Raw genomic sequence first — 15,513 nt, forward strand, 5'->3', positions numbered from 1 at the left:
AACATATGTTACGTTAAAGAAAGTACACTTATCTTTTAGAAATGAGACTGTAAGCATCTATCCAGGAGCTCTGCTCCGTGTATATATAATTTGTAAATAGATCCTTTATTCTTTTCTCAATAAAAGCATAGAAACTTCATTTGTTGTCATCCTTATAGAAAAGGATATTAAAAATAATTAAAACATGACTGCGAAAATTGGAAACAGCAATATAATGATGAATGAAAAGCCGGCACGATTCTCTCAGCCCGGAACCCCTATGAAATAGCATGTGAATTTAAAGATTATTGCAAGTAATTTTGCTTTGAAGAAATTAACTGGAATTGAGAGATGCAATAAGAAAAGTTTGATGAACTCCCGTATCGGCCCCTTCTCTGCTTGGGACGGAAAGTCGGAGGTTCATTTTGCAAACCCTGAAGCCCGATGGAGATCCGTGGGTGAACTTCGTCGAAGGAGGGATGACCTTATTTACGCCCTGTGTCTTCGCGGAGGTGATAATTTTCGCCGCCTCTGTTCTAAATGCGCCCTAGGAAAAAGACTGACTCTCGCAGGAGAAAATATTGAAGAGTGAAGGAGGAAAGGGACTGACTATTGTGTTTTTTTTTATACTGTGCGCTCGCGTTGTTGAACAGATGAAGATCGGTAAGTTTTGAAAATAATTTTGTTGAACTAAAAATGATAGTTTTATTACAATACTGAAGATAGTTATAAATAGAAATTATATTTTATTATGGAGTGTGTTGCAATTTTAAAAAGTATATAGAGTGTGTTGGTATTTTAAAAATGTAATACTTTGATTTTATTTTCATTTGATTTTGATTTTCATTTCTCTTATTGCAAAAATAAGTATCTTATTTTAAGTTATTGACATAATTATTGTTGTGAAAAATGGCATATCTATGGAAACTAGTTAAATCGGAACTGGTAATTTTAGCGAACGAATTAGAATTAGATGTAAATGAAAATAACACAGTTCCAGAGATAAGAAATAAAACTGTAACGCAAGATAATTATGACGAATCTATAACTAAAGAAATAGTTAATAGAATTTTAGAAGAAAAACGGGAAAAATCAGAATTACAACTTTTAAGAGAAAAGATTTTAAGTCTAGAAAATAATGACAAAGATGTATCCTATTTAGGTAAACTAGTAAAAGCTGATTTAATTGTTTTGGCAGATGAGTTAGGAATATTAGTAAGTGATACCGAACCAGTTTCCGAAATCAGGAAAAAAATAATATCAGATGAGAATTACAATGAGGGGTTAACCAAAGAAATTGTAAGTCGTATAGTAGAAGAAAAGAAAGAAATGCAAGAATTACAAATTTTAAAGGCTAAAAATCAAGAACTTGAACTTTATAAATTAACTTTTCAAAGTAATGATAAGGAAACACGTTCAAGTGTAAATTCATCTAATGTAAACATTTCCTTAATGAGATTGTCACAACCGTTTGACCCTCATAAAGATGAGATATTTTTGTATTTAAAAAATTTCGAAACTAAGGCCAAATTGGCTAACATTCCCGAAACCGAATATGTTGTTTATTTATTGAATATGTTACCCCATGATATTGTTAACCAACTAACACGGGAACCGGGTGAATTGGCTCATGATTATTCACATATAAAAACCTTATTATTAAAAAGGTATAAACTTAATCCAGAGCAATTAAAATTTAAATTCTTTTCAACTCATAAAAAATCTCAAGACTCTTGGCGCGATTTTTGCAACGAAATATCTGCTTACTTTAATGATTGGCTAGCTGAGCTTAAGATAGAATCATTTGAAGAATTGAAGGAATTAATTATTGCTAACCAAATCAAAACTAGAGTACCAAATGAAGTAAAGCAGCATTTTCTTGATACATGGAATTCTATGAATAGTTCTTTAAATTTGGCAGAAAAACTAGATGAATTTGAATCTTTAAGAATCGGTATAAATAAACAGACAGGTACGAAACCAAAACAATTTTCTCCTACTTTGCAGAGACGCGCTACATATAATGCACCACAAGTAAAAAGAAATTTTTTAAATAATTATCAGAGTGGTCCCGGACAGTTCAGATACCAGACTGATCAACAGCATTATATGGGACGAAATTTTAATTACCCATATAGGGCTGGTTTCAATCAGTATAGTAATCAGTCTAAATATAATAGTAATGAAATGAAACGATCAACTGAAAAAACTCACCACGGAACTGTTTCTGATAAATCTTCCCGAAACAAATATGACAAAAAGAGTGAAAATTATAATGATAAGTCTTCTCAAAACAAATGTAACAAAAATGTTGGAAATGGTGTTGAAAATGGTATTAATGATCAATGACAATTAAATTCTTTATATTTTTGTGATATGATTATGTCGAGAAGTGATGGCACAAAAATTGAAATTCCGGCCCTTTGTGATACTGGAGGAACAATATCAATTGTTCCCTCAAAATTATTAAAAAATATTAACTATAGAAAAATTGAAGAAAGAGATAAGGTGCCATTGCAACAAACACAAGGCACAATTAATGATTTTGATTTAATTGAAATAGATGTTTGTATCGGTAAATTGACAAATAAAATTAAAATGTATAGTATTAATACGAATTTGAATTATTGTTTGCTATCACTACCTGACATGTACGTATTTAATATTAAATTAGATTTTGATAAAAGAATTGTTATTCAAGGTGAAAATGAACTAAAATGCTCTAAAAATATTGTAACTCATTCAATGTGTTGTCTCAGTGTAGTTAAGGATAGTCATTGCTCATCACCAACGAGTAAATATTCTAAATCTAAATCACTTGAATCTGTGGATTGTAATTCACCACAGGAAATAGTAGATAAGAGACTATCCTTATTAAGAGAAAAATATAATGATATTTTTAGTGAGGATAGGTATGATGTTGGACTCATAAGATTAGAGCCTCAGAAGGTTATTCTTACTTCTGAATTGCCAATATCTTTACGTCCATATCGTTGCTCTCCTCAAGATAATATAGAGATTGAGACACAAATTAAAAAGTTGTTAGAAAATGATATTATTAAACCTTCACATAGTCCCTATTCAGCCCCTGTAACGATGGTTACTAGAAAAGATGAGGGAAAAAGAAATAGACTTTGCATAGATTTTAGACGATTAAATTTAGTAACAAAATCAGATGCTGAACCAATTCCTCGAATTGATGATGTTCTTGATGACTTAACGAATGCAAAATATTATTCTAAAGTGGATTTATGTTCAGGTTTTTGGCATTTAAAAATTAGAGATTGTGACACTGAAAAATTTGCGATGACCACTAATTTTGGCTTATATGAGTGGGTAAGACTCCCTTTTGGTTGGAAGAACAGCCCAAGTATATTTCAGCGAGCTATTCGCCAAATACTACAAAAACATAATATTAAATTTGTTAAAAATTTCTTTGATGATATTATAAATTATAGTAGTTCTCTTGAAGAGCATTTAGCTCATTTAGAAAAAATTTTCGAAATTTGTAGGTTCTTCTTCTTCTTCTTCTTCTTGCTTGAGCTTGTCAGATATGTGGCACCTCTGCACATGTTGCATTTTGTACCATACTCCAAGCCCAATTTTTCCTAGTTCCATTGTCTCGGGTCGCCTACTTTATTAATATAGTCTGACAGTCCCTTAATGGAATTAAGGTGAAGCTCTTTAGGATATGGATTGCCTAAGGTAGTGAGGCGCGTAAGGGCGAGGGCATCACATTCGTATAGGATGTGATGTGCTGATTCTACCTCTTCACGGCATTTCCGACATATTGGTTCTTGTTCGAAAAGTCCCAATCTATGTAGATGTTTCCTGAAATGATAATGCCCAGTGATGAAGCCTACAATTGTTTGAATCTTCAATCTTGGGAGCCTAAGAATTTCAGAAGCAATTTTTGCAGAAGGGCTGCTGATCATGCTTTTAGCATGTTTTTGTCCAGGAGAATTGCGCCAAACTTTGTTCATCTCCTGTTTTTCCCATTTTAGGACAGCCTTCTTTGTAGTCTTCATATTGATTCCACAGAAGGGTTCCGTTCCTATTGGATTGAAAGAGGATCCCTGTTTTGCGAGTTCATCAGCTCTTTCATTACCATCAATTCCCATATGCCCTGGTACCCAAATAAGAAGGATTTTATTCCTTTTTGCCAGTTCTATTAGGAGATTCTTGCATTCCAGAACAATTTTTGATTTTACTTGAAATGAGTAAAGAGCCATCAAGGCTGCTTGACTGTCGCTGAAAATAAGAATCCGCTTACAATGGTAGCCTTTCTTAATATTTATCTGCAGACAGTTTACAATAGCAAGTACCTCCGCCTGAAAGATAGTAGCATACTCCCCAAGACCTTCAAAAAGGTTGAATCTTGGTGACAAGCCACAGACACCCAGTCCTGAGAGGTTACCTTTCTTTGATCCATCGGTATACCAGATTAGATCATCATTTTTTGTATCGATCGTGTTGTTATCCCATTCTTCTCTGGTAGGAAAAACTACTTCAAATGGTCTTTCAAACACGTACTTTCTCTCCATGCAGTCAGAAGGCATAAGGAGAGTTGGATGGTAAATTTTCTTAGTAATACTGGTATGACCTCCAGAAGAGGGCTTGTCATACCATTGATATTGCAATTTCATTCTATATGCAGTCATTCTGGCAGAGCTGCACATGAAGATATCTAAAGGAGTCAGGTCCAGAATTGCCTCAAGTGCTCTGGTAGGGGCCGTGGACATTGCACCTGTGATACACAAGCAGGCTAGTCTTTGCAGACTTCCCAGCTTATCCTTCACAGTTTTCTGTTCCACTTTACACCACCATATCACTGAAGCATATGTGAAAGCAGGCCTGACAATTGCTGTGTACATCCAAAACATCATTTTTAGTTGTAATCCCCAGTTTTTACCAAGCATGCGTCTGCACATCATTATGCATTTTTTTGCTTGATTGATTTTGTAATCAACATGTTTATTCCAGGTGAGTTTTTGGTCAAGAATTAAGCCTAAAAATTTCACCTCAGAGGCAATATTGATTTCAACGTTAAAAAGTTTTGGGATAAAAAAGCCTTCCCTTTTTATTTTACGAGTGAATGGTACTAGATTGGTCTTCTGTGGATTTATGTCCAGATTCCTCTCCCTGCACCATTTGCTTACATAACTTAGAGCGTTTTGCATAAGTTGGCAAGTTATGTGAAAATCTTTGCCAAGGATGAGTATGACAATGTCATCCGCATATCCCTGGGTATAGTAGCCTGTATTATTTAGATGTTTGATTAGGCTATTTACAACCAGATTCCAAAGTAATGGTGATAGTACACCTCCTTGTGGACAGCCTCTGGTTGTTTTCTTTTCTAATGTCTCGTTGAAGATATTCATTTGAATGGCTCTATCCATAAGTAGGGACTTAATCCATAAACATAAAGTTTGGTCTATCCCTGTTTCCCTTAAGGCATTAAGGATGGATGGGTGAGAGGTATTATCAAAAGCACCCTGAATATCTAGGAAGGTGGCCAATGCAATTTCCTTTCTTTCCAGGGTGTCTTCAATCTTAGATACTAGCTTGTGTAAGGCTGTCTCTGTAGATTTACCAGGTTGGTAGGCAAACTGTAGATTATGCAAGGGGTTATTGCTACCCAGGTAATCCCTAATATGCCTATCAATAATTTTCTCCATAATTTTAAGAAAGAATGAAGATAAGCTAATTGGTCTGAAAGACTTAGCCTGGTCATAGTTACTTTTGCCAGGTTTAGGAATGTAAACAATCCTGGTCTTTTGCCATAGCTTTGGAATATGTCCCAGTGCCAGACTGGCTCTGTAAATTCTGGTTAACACAGGGATGATAGGGTCTCCTGCCTTTTGGATCATTACAGGAATTATTCCATCAGGTCCAGGGCTTTTAAGTGGTTTGAAGGTGGAGATAGCCCACCTGACATTGTTTTGATTGATAACGTTCTTAGCATAGGTCCATTGATTTCTTTGTATTCTTTTTACAGATCCAATGAAATGCTGTCCTTCATTGCTATCCATATCAATGGCTCCTGGAAAGTGAGTTTTGGCCATAACTTCCATTATCTCTTTTCCAGTGGTAGCAAAGTTGCCATCCTCATCCTTTAAGGTGCCAACCATTATGGGTTCATCCCTTCTAAGGATTCTCTGGAGTCTAGCTCCTTCAGAGGTAGAATTTACCTCTTCACAGAACTTTCTCCAGGATTCTTGTTTGCTTTTCCTGACATTTTTGTTATAGTTGGTGAGGGCTCTTTTATAATTGTCCCACTCACCATGTTTCTTTGCTTTATTAAAGAGTTTTCTAACATTTGCCCTTTCAGTTTCCTAGGAGTTGTTCCACCAAGGACATTGGGGCTTTGCTCTTTTGGTACGTATTGGGCAATTTTTATTGTATGAACCTAGAATTTCGTTCTGCAGAGTTTCTGCTGCAATTTCTAGATCATAATTATCTCTAATATAATTTTCTCCCATTTGAGTCAGCCCCATGATATCATCTTGGAATTTCTTCCAATTTGTTCTCATGGGGTCTCTGAAGCAGCGATCAATATTTATATTGGAGTTTATTTCAAAATGGATATTTTGATGGTCGGAACCTGATGGTCTCCCATCTACTTTCCATTTCGTGATATTTTTACTAATAGCCGGTGTTGCTATAGTAATGTCAATTACTTCAGAACGATTAGAAGTTATAAAGGTAGGGTCATTGCCTTTATTCAAAATATCTAAATTGTAATTAAGAATAAATTCTAAAAGACACTCACCTCTTTTATTTGTGTCTGTGCTGCCCCATACAGTATGGTGAGCATTGCAGTCCAGCCCTAAGACTACCTGCAAGCTGTTTTCTGCACAAAACTGCAGGAGTTTGTGCAGTGTTTGGTCAGGTGGAGCCTTCTCTTCATAGGGTAGGTAGACTGAGCAAAAAACAATTTCTCGGTCTCTTCCCTCTATGTTGAGTCTGACTTTCACTGCTGTTAAATCCCTATGAATAAAATCTGTTAGAGGTAGAACCTTAATATCTTTATCTATTAGGATACATGTTCTAGCTTCACTATTAAGATTATAAATGAGCTTACCTTTTGTTCCTTTGAGGCCACTGATTTTTCCCCTGACAAGCCAAGGTTCTTGGATCAGGGCCAGGTGAAAATCCTCATCAAGAAATTTCTTGGTGAGGTTTGTGGTGCCACTTCTACTGTGGTGGATGTTGGCTTGAAGAACCTTCACCCCCATCGTTTTTGGAAGGTTTGTCTAGGACTTTGGCTTGAACTTGGTGAAGTCCGATATAAAATTTATATCCCCTTTTGCCAAGTGTAGCCGCGTCCAGTTCAGGCACGCTAAGGACGATGGTCTGTCCTGATGGTTCATTCTTCCGATGAAGTATGTTCCATTCGGTTGGAGTAAGCCCACCATTTTGTGCCTCAATCTTTCTCAGAACCTCTTTGGATTCCAGTTTACTACAGACTTTCGGCAGTTTAGCAATGATCTTAGTAGTTCTGACAAGTTTCCTTGCCTCTCCTACCAAGAGAGTTTGCTCCTGCCATGGGTTTATCTCAACTACAATCTGTTCCAGCCACTTAGAGCTCCCCAGATCTGCACAATTGATGATAAGTGCCCCATTTTCTAGTCTGCAAGAAAGAAAAGTGGGGACAAAACCCTCTTCATTTCTAGAAATTTTTTCAGTTATCAAGAACTCAAGGTCTAGGGCCTGTTCTTCGGATAAGCGCTCAAGAGGATGTCCTTCAAGAATCACAGCCATTTTAACTGCGGTTAGAGCTTCCTTAAAGGTTATACCTTCAGGTCCTTCTTTCCTGGCAGCCTTTGGGGCTACATCTTGTTCCATCCTTTGGCTTTGTCTTTTCTCGCCTCTCTGCTTTCGTTTGGGTTTTTCTACCCAGGTACCCTCAGCCATCTTCTTTTCTCGGGCAAGTTTCTTTTTCTGTGCACCAGATAGTCTTTTTTTAAGTTTGATCCCATCCATGGAGGCAGTCATGCTATTAATAGCTTCCTGCCCCACTTGAGATGTTGATTGGGTAGAGGTCATTTCTACCTCTTTTGATGAAGGGTTCATTTTATCTCCTTCAGTTGGTTTTTCCCTAGTTTCCTTTTCTTTTGCAGAAAGGTCTACTTTGGGATTTTCACCTGCAAATGCAGTAATTTGAGTTGTATTTTTGTCATTTTAAGCCATAAATTACCTCAAATAAAAAGCTCAGGTAAAGAAAGTCAGCCCAGCATTGCCTGAGTTACTGGGTAAGGCAATTACTCTAGATGTTCGCCAGTCAAACTAGAGGCTCCGTTAAGACACTATAACCGCAGTGCCATTCACCCAAGGCACGGGTCGCGTAACACCTGGGTTACGGGAGTTGGTTCGCGACCTCCTATTTGTTATTCAGAGGCTATCCTGTCAGTGCTACAGGACATTCGGCTATCCACCACCTGCCGTCGCGCCTGGTAGCCGCTCAAGCCTCAGGAATTTGTAGGTTAGAAAATATCAAGTTAAAAGGTTCTAAGTGTGATTTTTGTAAAACAAGTATTAAGTTTTTGGGTTATGAAATTTCCGAAGGTAAATGTTCTCCTAATGATGCAAATATAGAAACAATTAAAAAACTTCTGCCTCCTCATAACGTCAAGTCATTACAAAGGTTCTTAGGTTCGATTAATGTTTATCATCGTTTTATTCAAAATTACGCAAAGTTAAGATTGCCGTTAAATAAATTACTTAAAAAAGATGCTAAGTTCGTTTGGTCTGAAGACTGTCAAAAATCATTCGAAGAGTTAAAAAACGCGTTAATTTCCAAACCAGTTTTATGTCTTTTCAACCCACAAAGAAAATGTCATTTGTATGTAGATGCTTCTGGTGAGGCTATAGGTGCAGTCCTTAACCCTTTCGCGCCGACTGTCACAAATACGTGACAGCAAAAAACCGTATCAATCAGGGTAAGAAGATAAAACTGGTAATCAAAGTATTTCTTTAGCAGTTTATTTGTGGGCGGAGTTATAATTTTTTGATTTATTTAATTCACCATTACTTTGTTCAAAATAAAACTATTTAGTTATACTTTGAATTATCATTGATTATATATATGATTAAACTAACAATAATAAAGATAAAAGCAAAGTAAGTCTGTAAAATTAGTAACGACTACATTTAAGTTACCATTTTTTATTTAATTGCAACTTGTTTCTGATTTTGTACGAATGGTTTTCTGAATCACCCGTCCCCAAGAGGTTAAACAAGAGCACCCGGATGGAACACAACATCCAATATCATTCCATTCGAGGCAATTAAGAACTTATGAGAAAAATTATTCAATTACTGAGTTAGAATATTTAGCAATAGTAGATGCTCTTGATAAATATCAACATTATCTTCATGGAACACCTTTCACCATACATACAGATCACGCAGCTCTAGTTTGGTTGAGAAATGTGAAACATCTGACCGGTAGATTATTTAGATGGTCTTTAAAGTTATCAATGTATGAATATGAGATAAAATATAAAAAAGGAAGTACTAATTATGAGGCAGATATGCTCTCTAGAAATAAAATTTCTCACCATAATTGCTATTCAACACATTTAATTCAAAAAGAAAAATTAATTGAACATCAAAGGCTTGATAATGTAAATAATCCTAATTTTAAGAAAATTAATGATGTTTTAACTGTTAGTAAAAAGGGTTTAATTAAAATTGTAGTTCCCTTTTCCTTAAGAGAAGAATTAATTTCAAAAGTACATGAAGAATATGGTCACCCAGGTGTAAAGAAAATGTTAAGCATTATTTCCCCATACTATTATTGGTCAGATATTATTAAGGACATTAGTAATTATGTTAAGCACTGTGAAACTTGTCAGTTTAATAAGATCTCACACTTGAAAAAATACGGTTTGTTACAGTCAATGCCACCCTGCAAAGAACCTTTTGAGTTAATATCACTGGATTCTGTAGGTGGTTTTAACTATTATAACTCTTCTAAAAAATATTTGAACATTGTAATTGAACATTGTACCAGATATATCTGGGCTTTTTGTAGCAAAAATATTACATCAGAAGTGTACTCGAATTTGTTGAAGCCTTTATTTACATCCTATGCCCCAAAGGCTTTATTAACTGATAGGAACCCAGCCTTTACTTCTAGTCGATTTAAGAAATTTTTGAGAAATCATAATGTAAAACAGTTGCTGACAACTAGTCACCATCCACAATGTAATGGAAAATCAGAAAGGGTAGGACAATCAATAGTTACTAGATTAAAATGTAAAGTAAATAACTTTTCTAAAAAGATTCCTTGGACTAAATTTCTTGAACAAGTTGTGTCTGAATATAATAATACTCCTCATGCTGTTACAACTTTTCCACCTGCTTATTTATTGTTTGGCTCCTTGCCTTTTGATTCCCCTATTGATCAACCTTTATACCCCCCAGTCGAAAAAGCCAGAGAAATAGCTTTCGAAAAAACCAAGGAACGTCATTTGAAAAATAAACTTAGATATGATTTAAAATTTAAAAATGCAGATTTTAAAGAAGGAGATTTGGTAATAATGGAAGAATATAAATACCCTAACACTAGAAAATTAACTTCTCCTTATTCAGGCCCTTACACTATATTAAGGAAACTTTCTAATGTAAACTTTGAGATAGATAAATATAATAATCAAACTGAAATCGTTCACTCTTCCAAATTAAGATATTTTTATCCAGTTGAAGAATTTCATTTAACACCAGAAGGTGAAAATTAAGAGTACATTTTATGTAAATTTTAGTCAATTTCTGTTATGATATTTTTGTAATTTTCCTATAAGGAAAATTCGAATTTTGTAATTTATTAAAAATGATACTGAACTGTTATCAATAATATTAATAAGAAGAATTATTCAAGGAAAAATTGTGAATTTGTTATACATTAAGACTAAGTTTGAACTGTCATATATATTGCTGATGATGAGAAGAAATATTACCCCTTTTCTGGAAGATCCGACCCTTAATTAGTGAAAACCAGCGTAGTGTTTACCCATACCTGAGATAACAGATTATGTGGACGAAGCTTTATCTTTTCTTTTGTCTTTGTGGAAATATTAAACCACAAATGCATATAATTGATGATGACACACTTAAGGTTGCCAGGATCATCCATAACTGGAAATTTCGTTTGGAATTGTATTTTTCTTTATTTTATATTTTGATGTTTGTATTTTATGAAGGTGTTTATACTTTATACAGTGACATGCAGTCACAAAGAATGAGAAGTGGCAACGATGCCAAAAATGTTTAAGAAATTTAGTTTTTAAATTTTAGGCCTAAAAAATGAATGTTGTTAGTGAAAATGAGTACTAAAAAATGAATGTTTTTAGTGAAAATGAGTACTAAAAAATGAATGTTTTTAGTGAAAATGAGTACTAAAAAATGAATATTGTTTGTGGAAATGAGTACTAAAAAATGAATATTGGATGTGGAATGAGTACTAAGTTGTTGTAAGAAAAGTTGTTGTAAGGTATGTACTAGAAAGAATAGTGATTACTGAGATTAAGTAGTGCATTTGAGATTTATAGAAATGAAGAGGAAAGTTAGTTTTTTTACTTGAAGTATTTTAAGGAGTTAGTTAAAGAGAATATTTTGAATAACTATTTCAAAGTGTAACAGAAGAGAGAAAATTCATGAGTATTTCAAAGCTCTGTGAGATGAATATTTAAGAGATTTTTGTAAGAGATTTAGGATAATGATGAAGTTTTATAAGCATGCTAATAGGTCCTCAATCAAGTGACTAATGTCACAAGGACTTAAACGTACGTAGCAAATTTTAAGGCCTATTGTTTAGTTGCAACTACATTTTTATATTTATATTTTTCGATATCGATAATTTTTCTTTGTTTTATTCTTCATTTTGAACAAATATATATAGATATATATATATATATATATATATATATATATATATATATATATATATATATATATATATATATATATATATATATATATATATATATATATATATATATATATATATATATATATATATATATACACACATATATATATAGATTTACACTGCTGGCCAACGAAAATGCAACACCAAGAAAGACAAGAAATATCACAACAAAATTTATTTTGTAGATAACATGTTGATCAAGTAATTTTTTTATTGCTTTTTCTTATTAATTACTTAAAAATGTTCACTGAGTTGACGGTTCAAGGAAAAAAAATCTAGTTCTTTACTCAATCAATACTTATTTTTTTCTTTTAACCTCATGCATATATTTTCAAAAAAAAATTATTTGGTTCATTTGATTTTTAATAATAATACCAGTTTAGAAAAAGCGTCTGTTTATAGGAATCCCGGAAATCAGTGCAAAGAATAACGCGCATATGTAGTCGAAAATTTTATGTTTTCATAGTATTTGACGTTATAATTTGTAAATTGTTTGTTTTAAAAGCAACACTGTAAAGATTTGGAAGTTTCAGACTATTATAATATTTGAAGAGACAGTATTGTAGCATTAAAAAGTATTCAGGCAAATTACAAATTTTGCCAGAAGAGTTTGCTAGGTGTGTGAAGCAATTTACTTAAAAAAAAGAAGAAAAAAAAACTGTAGAGGCACATTTTGAGGATGATCTCATATTTTGTATTCTTATGAAACGTATTTTGTATACTTTTGAGACTTATTTTGTATTCCTTTGAAACATATCCCAACTAATAGATTATAAATTATTGTGAAGTGTAGAGCTGCCAACAATAACACTTTCAATTGGAGATTTTTTTATTACATTTTTTGCATGACTGTCATTTTGAAGGTTTAGATTTAGGTAGTTTTTGAGGTAGTAATTTTATAATATTAGGAAGTAGTCATACTTGTTAAAAGCTTTGCCTAAAAAGGAAAACTGCAGAAGTATCAGGTATTAGCAGGTCTGTAATAGTAAAATAACAGTTATTATAATCTCAGTTATTATATTATCTTGATAAAACAGGATTGTGCTATTTATTAATTAAATGGGCAGGGAATGTTTGTCATGATTTGTCATCTAGTGAGAGAATTGACACTGTTCTAAATCTTATTAAATAAATTACTGAAAAAGAAATTCTTTTACAAATTATTATCTTTGAGTTAACGAGTTTTACATTAGAGTGTAAATGTTTTTTTGTTTTTTTAAATATTTCTAGAGATATAATAAATACGAGATATAATTCTAGATTTCTAGAGATATAATAAATACATTTTATTTGTATCTTTTAATTTTTGTTAATATATTGTGTTGGACAAAATCTTTTTAACCAAATGTTAAAATGTTCTTTTTAAATCAAATGTAAATTTTCTGCCACTACTTTAATAAGTAAATGGGAAAATTCTCCAGTTGAAAGCCGAGGAAGTTGGCAGGTCTTAATAAATATTTCATTTCATTTTATAACCGCTAATGTCTCCTTTGTGGTCAACTGTCATTGTGAAAAGCTGCCGGTGAGAATTGAACCTCGTTTCTTCGAAATGTCCGCAAACCTCTTCTCTTAATTCTTTAATTGGGTTAGTGATTAACTCGCCCTCTAGCGGTGAACCAATCACTACACCCTCCAACCAAGATTGAAATATAACTTTTTCAATGTCATGTGCATTATTGCTTTTGAAATATATCCACCAATGTAACAGCAACAAAACAATTTATTAATCCTTAAAACAAATAAACAAAACAATTATGATCATATTATAAGGGCCCTCAGCGGCCAAAATACAGAATTACAGAAATATTCTCTTATCGAGGAAAGACCAGCCTACACGCCGGCTCCTCTTCTCTTCATTCTGTAATTGGGTTAGTGATTAACTCACCCTCTAGCGGTGAGCCAATCACTACACCTTAAATATTGCAGCTAATTAAGAACAAACTCTAATAATGTACTCATTACATCTACCAGCTGCAGTTATCGCTGATGGATGTATTATATAAATCAAAAATAATTAACGTTAAAGCATCACAACTTGGAAGATGAAAATATATATCAATTATAATTTATATTTTGTTGCGATAGACAAACAAATTTCGTTTTCCTTTTCTATAATCTGAAGTAAATTTCTACAAAAACAGATATAAATAAAAGAATTGTAACCATTTTCTTATCAATATGGTCTAAGTATATATCAATAATATCTATCTAAGTATATATCAATAAACTTTATCTGCTAACCATTATCAATACATTTGTGCGAGAATAATAATATTAATGAAAACTAAACTTTTCCAGAGCATACTAAGCACTTAGAGCTGAAACAATAAAATTTTATGTGCCTTACAATATTTTTACAATGATAATTCAGAAACCACGCAAAAACATCAAAATTTAAACACTTTTATGAGTAAAAACTTCAATGAGCTGAAATAGTGACCCATAATTCAATTTCTTAGATAGTTATAAATTATTTAAGAATTGTGTCGTTTCTCTTATTCACAAGACTTAAATATGAGTGGGCTGTTAATCTACATTTTAGGGAAAATTGGGAAATGATGCTTTTCGAGAAATGAAGATTATGGACGCCGTTGTGTCAGAAACTTTGAGAATGTATCCTCCTGCTTTAATGTAAGTAGTATCATTAACCTTTTCGGGACGGGCAAGTCATAAATGTATCCGTTCGGAATCTCAGAATCATGATAGTAAAAAATAGAAAATGGTAGCTTAAATTTGGGCATGGCTAATTTGACAGATTTATTTTTGATTTCACTTTAATTTTAACACATACAATATTTGAGTTTCGAATGAATTTTTAATTCGAACTAAGTAGTAACCAGTTTGGCTACCAGTTTTATCTTATTTTTACCCTGATTATCCACACCCTGAGAATGCATGCAAGACTCGCCCGTCTGAAAGAGATTAAATAATATCATAACTGCCAACTTTTACACATTTGGCGTAAAATTTTATTTCTATTTTTAAAGTGGCAGTAAATTGCATGCTTTCTATATATTCCTTGTAGTATTTCTAAACTTAATTAATGATCTTTTTGCAACCAATTTTTTTTTTTAAATTTATAATAAGTATATTAATATGTGAGACGGTTTATTGTACTCCGCATAAGTTTTTCCAAAATGCAAAATATGTTATCTGCCTAAAATTATAATTTAATCTCCATTTTACTGTCTCTTGGGTAAATCCTTCTCGAAAGGATCAATCGTTGGCAGGTATGTGATGTTATACCAGCCCTGTCAGCTGCTATACTGCATGCAAAATATTTTATAGAGTGGTAGACACTTTAAATCCAAAACTTTCAAAGTGATGGGTGATTTTACCAACATTTTATAATTTTCGACGAGGAAAAATTAGACCTATGAGGCCTTGTATATGAACTTTTAAATCATTTATATCTTGTGGTGTGAAAGATAAATTCAAATTATTAAAAAAATATTATATTGAAATTAAAACGTAGCTAGAATAAATTATTACAAAGTGTAAAAAGTTGGAAGCTCTGCATTACTGTGTTACAACAACGACTTCACCTGACGCAGCTCAGCAATTTTGCTTCACACGCAGATCTTTTACGATTTGTTACA

At 33.0% G+C, this 15,513-nt stretch overlaps 1 protein-coding gene across 1 annotated transcript; it reads right to left on the reverse strand.

The window, feature by feature from the left end:
* Nucleotides 1-6,737: 6,737 nt before the first annotated feature.
* LOC147808574 (uncharacterized) lies at nt 6,738-7,854 on the reverse strand. The gene is made up of 2 exons (XM_087163420.1): nt 7,064-7,854; nt 6,738-6,969 (listed from the first exon to the last, which is right to left on the reverse strand). The coding sequence occupies exon 1, from the start codon at nt 7,825-7,827 to the stop codon at nt 7,177-7,179; it is 651 nt and encodes a 216-aa protein (XP_087019546.1). The 5' UTR covers nt 7,828-7,854; the 3' UTR covers nt 6,738-6,969; nt 7,064-7,176.
* Nucleotides 7,855-15,513: the final 7,659 nt, after the last annotated feature.

The sequence above is a fragment of the Parasteatoda tepidariorum genome, chromosome 5 (assembly GCF_982258835.1).
Source record: "Parasteatoda tepidariorum strain Cologne lab strain chromosome 5, Ptep-v5.0, whole genome shotgun sequence".
Classification (NCBI taxonomy): Eukaryota; Metazoa; Arthropoda; class Arachnida; order Araneae; family Theridiidae; genus Parasteatoda; species Parasteatoda tepidariorum.

What these genes read in the sequence shown, in the direction of transcription:
- LOC147808574 (XM_087163420.1), bottom strand. Translation starts at nt 7,827, where the DNA reads ATGGAACAAGATGTAGCCCCAAAGGCTGCCAGGAAAGAAGGACCTGAA.